This window comes from Contarinia nasturtii, unplaced genomic scaffold (assembly GCF_009176525.2).
Source record: "Contarinia nasturtii isolate CC-2019 unplaced genomic scaffold, AAFC_CNas_1.1 Cnas_scaffold_1564, whole genome shotgun sequence".
Lineage (NCBI taxonomy): Eukaryota > Metazoa > Arthropoda > Insecta > Diptera > Cecidomyiidae > Contarinia > Contarinia nasturtii.
In genome coordinates, this window is record NW_022198899.1 from 1 (window position 1) to 7184 (window position 7184).

Here is a 7184-nt window from a genome sequence, read left to right on the forward strand (position 1 = left end):
GGATAATAATTTGCTTGTCATTCTGAAACACGTACAGTTTTTACAAAATAGAAGTATTTTTCAAGTGAAAATCAAAACAATGCATTGCTCTTTCTTGCTTACTATTTTCGTGGCTGAATTAAAACTAATATGAAAACAAACATTACAATAAATTTAGTAACATTTTTTCATGAAGGAAAGCATTGCACACACAAACAGCAGAATGACAATAAAGGATTAAGAAATCAACGGTTGTTGTGGCTTTGGTGTCATTTTTGAATTGCATTGTATTTTTCATAGTTTGAGGTCTTCGATTTGTTTCCTTTCTCCTGTCAAAAATCACTTGCAGAGAGACGCAACAGAGAGAAGAACAGAAAATATGACAACCAAAAATATATACTATATGAATAGCTTTGGATATGTTTTCGCTCACCGGGGAGTGTGAGTGTTGGTCTTTCACATTTTGTCTCTCTTTATTACCTGAAAATGTGATTGTAATAACAAATAAAGAAATATTATTTCTTTTTCTTTTTTTTGCATCAGCTTTGGATGTAAAAAATTTCACGTGTTGTTTCGACGACAAAATTCAATGATAAATACCCAAAGCGATGCTTGAACATGAACACATTTCATAATATGCAAAAAGAAACTTTTAGTTAGTATTCAAGAGCATCAATAATTGAACACTGACACATTTACGTAAGTGAAAAGAGAAAGAGAGAGACAAAAGACTTGGTACCAAGAATTTGGCATCTTAAGTTGGGTTCCTGTTGACATCGCAGTAGAGAAAAAAATGAATTATAATAATTTTATTTTACCTTCTTTTCTCTTTTCTTCGTCCCTCGTCTGTCAATCATGTACAATCATCTCTACACCACATGACCATTCGATAAGTTACGACGGACGCAAAAAATGGATTGATTCCTTTAGTTAAATGCTGCAAACATCTTTATTACAGACTGTATGTCAAACGAACACTGACTTTGTTTCCACGAATCTTTTGTTCATTACTTTCAATGATTTCGATATTTCTATTTAAAAGAGATAACATCGACATAATAGCGTGAGATAAAAATGGAATTATCTTCAATTTGAAATCACGACAAAACTGAAGAATTAGACCACTTTCAAAGACTTTTTTCTATTTCGATTTTAATAAAACGGGTACAATATGGCGCTTTGGTTAGACTTTTCTATTTCACTTTTTTCCTCAAAAACTTTCCAAATGACGCCAAAAGTCAATTGACTTGTGAAACCATTCGCAAAGCTTGTGTCAAATAATAGCAGATTTTCCATGTAAAATGTCTTTGTGAAATCGACACCACGATTTGTTCCTGTGTGCTGTACGATATGTTTCCTTTATCCTTTTGGGAAGTCATCGATAACGGCGAAGAATAAATCGAAGACAAAAATTCAATCATGTGTAGAAAGTAGTGGAAATGAACAAAGTAAGAAAATCCAAACGATTCAAAATGATTGGTATGTGCGTTCGTTTGACAGAAGGAATCCCACTGGGAAACAGTTTTACTTATTCGTATTCACATAAATGTTTCTCTTTTTTTATTTGTTTCGACTGCGAATCTGTCGTATGCATTGAAAACCATAAATTGAAAGAGGTAAATGCAAACACTGATCGAATAGATTAGCCGCAATTGAGTTGGCATACGTTTGTTTCTATCGACATCACTTATTAGAAAGACATAATCGTAACATCGTAATAGAATGCCTCGTAAATCAATCAGGTTTCTATCATTTACCTGAGGCGCACACATGATCGATATGACTAAGCGCTGGTTGTGTTTGGTTCCGTTTCGTTCAAGGACGCCGCAATAATAAAACCAATGTTGTATGGTTACTCAAACATATAATTTTCCACCGAACCAAATGCGACAAATAAGATAAATGAGTTGGCTGAAATGACGAACGTAAAATGCTTCTAATCTCTGTGCACCTAATTATAAATTGATAAACTTGTTGAAGAGGATGAAATGCAATTGAATGTATAAGACTGATGTGAGAAGGTTTTCTCGCCCAGATTGATATCCGTCTACTGTAAAGTGAAATGTCATCTTCGTAAATGAATTCGACAATTCATTTATTTCACCGATTTGAACTTGAACTTTTATCACTTGCTATTCATTTTAATGGATGCATCAGCCCATAATAAATGAGATTATGCTCATCTCGTGTTAAATGATGAAAGTAAATTCAATTTTTTTAAACCACAAGATCTTTAGTCGCACACATTGGGACCTTGAAAAAGCCAAGGAAAAGATCAATTGTTGGACATTTTGGCGCAGTAATAAAAGAAGAACAAAAAAAAACAGAACGGTTGTAAACAATTGAAAATTAGGTCAGGATACATTTTACATATAGGTACAGACATCGCGATCGTTGCTTCTTACATTTACTTATTCGTTTTATGCTCATAATTTAATTTAATTAGTTTTGCATGCAAAATGCCTCGCATTACTTTGTTGCACATTGCATAATAAAAGAACAAACTGCAGACTTGGCTTTCAATTTCATACCAATGTGATAAATGGCACATACTTTATATATCGGCCACCAAACAGATGTGTTACCATGTGATCGGTTTGTTCGCATTGATCTATGTATTGTCCAATTTAACGTAATGTGCTGAATGGTGCGACGAGAAAAAAAAACAATATAAAACAAGAAAAAAATATGCGGCACACAATGCGCCTATATATATTATGCGAAACAAACCCGTTTTTAATGATCACGTAATTTCATCCGCATATTGAATGTCGCACGTGAAATTCTCGTGTACATGGTGTACAACAACAGCGGCGAGAGCATGGTTCGACTTCGGTGGAGGTGATTTTTGTATGTGTGCGTATGCTTATGCTTTCCGTTCGTTTTCGATATATGTAATACGATCGAATGTGAATTGCGACGTCGCAAATCGGGACCATTTCATCATGCAATTTTGTTTACCATGACGCAGTGCATTTGTGTGTGCGCTGTCATATGCAAACGGGCAAATATTGCCTTGTACGTTCGCGCCTCGTTTTCGATTCACTTAAACGTACCACTTTAAAAATAGCTGTGTAATTCGCCGCAAATGTGCATTGTTGTGTATAATTGAATTACGGAGCTTTTTGGTGCGTTTTTTGGTATAAATAGTTCGAGCGGTTGCTTCAAAAATCATTCAGTTCTGACTGTTCAGTGAGTTCACAACGGAAACAAAAAAAACAAATACAGAAATTAAAATGGCATTCAAAGTAATTTCTAAATATAAAATCAATAGTTACAGTTCTTCTAAGAAGTGATTTATTTTTAAAAAAATTAATCGATAAAATTGTTGTTTGTTACAATTTTCTTTTGCAGTTCATCACATTCGCTGTATTGATTGCAGTTGCAAACGCTGGTTTATTGCCCGCTCCAGGTGCTTACGCTGTTCAACAACCAACCGCATACGCTGTCCAACAACCAGCAGCATACGCTGTCCAACAACCAACAGCATACGCCGTCCAACAACCTGCAGCCATTGTTCAACAACGTGTAATTCAACCAGCTCCCGTTTTGCAACAAGTCGCAACTCCAGTTCTTACCAAGAGTGTTGATGAATACGATCCAAATCCACAATATAGCTTCGCTTATGATGTCCAAGATAGTTTAACTGGTGACTCAAAAAGCCAACAAGAATCACGCTCGGGAGATGTAGTACAAGGCCAATACTCACTCATCGATTCAGATGGTTATCGTCGTGTTGTTGATTACTCAGCTGATCCCGTTAATGGATTCAACGCAGTTGTCAGTCGTGAACCACTCACCAAAGCCGTCGCCGTTGCTCCCGTTGCTAAAGTATGTTTTTTTTTTAAATTGAAATTTGATCAAACTTTACGTTCTTTTCATTCAAACACAATATTCTCAACAATTTTTTTTTCATAATTTCAGGTTGTTGCTCCAGTTCAACAAGTCTACACACAACAGCCAGCTGTCATTGCCGCCAAAGCCGTTTTACCACAAGTTTCCTATGCCAACTATGCCGCTGCTCCAGTCGCTTATGCTTCGCAGCCAGTCGTCTCAAAGGTCGTTCAACAAGCCCCAGTCGCCTATGCGAGCCAACAAGTTATTGCTCAACCTCAGTTGATTGCACAACCACAATACTTGGCCAAAGCCCATTACTAAGTTAACCAATTTCTAAGGAATCCCCAACAAATATCCACCGAATCGGCCGAATCCCCAAGACAAACCAACCAACCAACAAATACACACATATACAAAATGACATTTTAAGTCTAAGAGACAGAGAAGCGAGAACATGAACGAATTTTTTCCGTTCTGAAATGGACTGAATGAATGTTGATTGAATGTTTTTTGTTTTGCATTACCATAATTTTTTTTTTGTGAAATTATTTAGTTTTCGAAAACAATCAAATAAATACACAAAAAATCAAGCAAAAAATTTAAACACTTTCGACTTTGATTTTACATTTTAATTTCAGCTTTTATTTTCTCCATTTATAGCTTGATTTTCAACGATCGTTATCGATGTTTTGAATTGGAGACTTTGCAGACTATGGTGCAATATCACCACTAAATTGATCAAGATAAATGCTGGAAGAGAAGATAAATTTTATTTTATTTCAAATAAATTTTCAGAACCTGACCTACAAAATAATCCATGGAATAAAACCCGAACGACCCAATTGAAATACAATGTCATTTATTACATGATACCAAAATGTCAGCTGATCATATTAAGTTTTGTTTTCACTTTGAACACGAACCACAACTGAATAAAATGTGCAAAATAAATTCGAAAAACCATTAATCTCAAGGCAAGTAGTCGAATGAAATGTAATGAAAAATAACCAAGTCAATGAAGCCAAAGTGATTATCGCCTGTAAATCGTTGAAAACAATGGGAATGCATATATGAGAGTGAAAGAAACAAGACTGCTGGCAGAATGTGAATGAGGAAAATTAAAATAATAAAAAAACGAATTGCGTTCATTCGATTTGATAGTGCAGACAAACGGCGTCAACTTGCGTAAACAGTGTTTTTATTGTGTACATTCCGCATTCGAGATCAAGTCCAGACATGAACGTTCGACAAAGAACAACTTTCACTCATTCTTTCATTGAACGTGACGCGGCCGTACTATACATATGTGTATCATGCATGCATTGTAATTTAACAGAAGCTAAGCGCGACACTTAAAGAATAAAAATTGTAGACTGAAATGACCAATCAATAAAACGATTGGAAATTGAATTTAAAAGTATATCTCGTTATGCGGCACGCTAGGCGGCACGATTAAAATGTTCTTTGGCGTAATTATGTATGCACTTAACTTCTGGTTTTTTATTGTGTGATTGCATTACAATGAGTATAATAATTCGCACTTTTAATACAACTTTTTTTTATCGAAAAATAAAGATGACATTTCATTTTTTATTGTTTCATTGCAACGGCATTCATCACTTTGTTCGGTTGCTGTTATTTTTTCTTTTGATCACCGTTATTGAAGCGTGTGATTAAAAAGAGTGAAGAAAAAAAATGCCAAAGGCGTTTTCACTTTTTTTTGTGCGGTTGCACTTGAAATCGTATATCATTTCCAATATATCGACAACGATTATGATGATGAAGTAATTTAACGTCGGCAGCGGCGACGAAGCATCTGCTCTATAAATGAATATGTTTTGGTTGTGACGCTTTTTATCAATTCGATTTTGGTATAATTATTCAATTTGAATGGAATGACATGCGTGCCATTTTATACGTCGTATTCAAGTCGATGGACAAGGTGCTCTCTGTACATGAAATGGATTTTCATTGTAATCTGAATGCGAAATTGCAATGAAGCCAAACTAACCAATGAATGTTATTATGAATAAAATCGATACGTTGAATAACTGTTTCATTATTTTAGCTTTTTTTTCTCTTCTCACAAGAGTCACGAATTTTATACTCAATAAATAAAATGCAATCAAGTTTGATAGAAATCAATTCGACCGGAATTTCGAGAAGTTATTTTCGATGAGATCTCTTTTTTCGTCGCAATTTTGATGAGTCAAGTGATTGAATAAGATTTTCAACCAAACCGGCGTAGTTTTTTTTTATTTTCGTTTTATGAACGAGTTTTAATCCGCATTAACTGAGATTTGAGTGTGCGGTGTTTTAAATTGGATTTCATTCAATAAATACAACCATTAATTGTAATGAAATTGGTCAACTTCGCTCTAATTGCAATTTCAAATGAAATGGAAAAGGACGCTGATTCTGAATTAAAGATATAAAACCACCTACAAAATCATAAACACTTTTCGACATTACAATAAAGTACGATATTTTATTGGATTTCATGCACAGACATAGCGGAATTTCATTTATAGCAAGCCGTTGTGTGTCGCATAACGGTAACTCGAAATAGATTTTGATTTAATTTTTTATTATTTCAAATCTTGACACGTAATATATGGTATTGCTATGAAATGAATCTGATGCAACATTTGGCCATGCTGTGGTGATATTTTAATGGAACGAGTGTGTGGACGGCACATAAAAAGTAAAGTGTGTAAAATAAAATTTAGAGCAATGACACCGACGCTGTACATTGCAAGTATGCGTACACGTAGTACTACGTACAGTAAGCTCCCCATCGTGGTTACACGTTGAACGCATGTTCAACATGCGTCTTAAGCAGCTTTGAATGTGAGAAAGATAGAGAAAAAAACTGGATATTGGCCGCTGTTGAGAATGAGAGAATTGATTACCTTCGGCCTTGATTTAAGAGCATTTCGTGTTTCAGAGCAATTTCTTCAAATGACATTTAAATGTAGGATGGAAGTATATTTGGAGCGAATTAAATAAATTTATGTGCAAACTCTTTCAGGAAAATCGTTATTATTTGTTTTGTTTAATTGACGCTTTTAAAAAAAAGCAAATTCTTCAAAATGTGATGAAATATTTAAGAGAATAGAGTTTGAAGTGACTTGTTATGTTCTCAAATGTGCCAAAGCGAATTAAAATGCTCAACAAACTAAACAAAGATGTTTACACACGAAACATAGTTAATAAATAGAATTTTTCCATCCATCTAAGTGTATTCGCATCTCTTCGAATTGCGTTTATCCATCGGTTCATTGTTATAAGGGTATTATATTAAGCGTAGACATTCTGAAAATGGCCCTGCATCACGGAGACAGAGAGAGAGAGGGAGAGAGAGAGAG

The 7184-nt window shown here is 34.7% G+C and overlaps 1 protein-coding gene across 1 annotated transcript; it reads left to right on the top strand.

Annotated features, from left to right (window-relative positions):
- Positions 1-3117: 3117 nt before the first annotated feature.
- On the top strand, positions 3118-4364 carry LOC116346509 (larval cuticle protein A1A-like). The gene is made up of 3 exons (XM_031776590.1): positions 3118-3227; positions 3334-3810; positions 3904-4364. Exons 1-3 carry the CDS (start codon positions 3216-3218, stop codon positions 4135-4137), a joined length of 723 nt encoding a protein of 240 aa, XP_031632450.1. The 5' UTR covers positions 3118-3215; the 3' UTR covers positions 4138-4364.
- The last annotated feature ends 2820 nt before the right edge of the window (positions 4365-7184 follow it).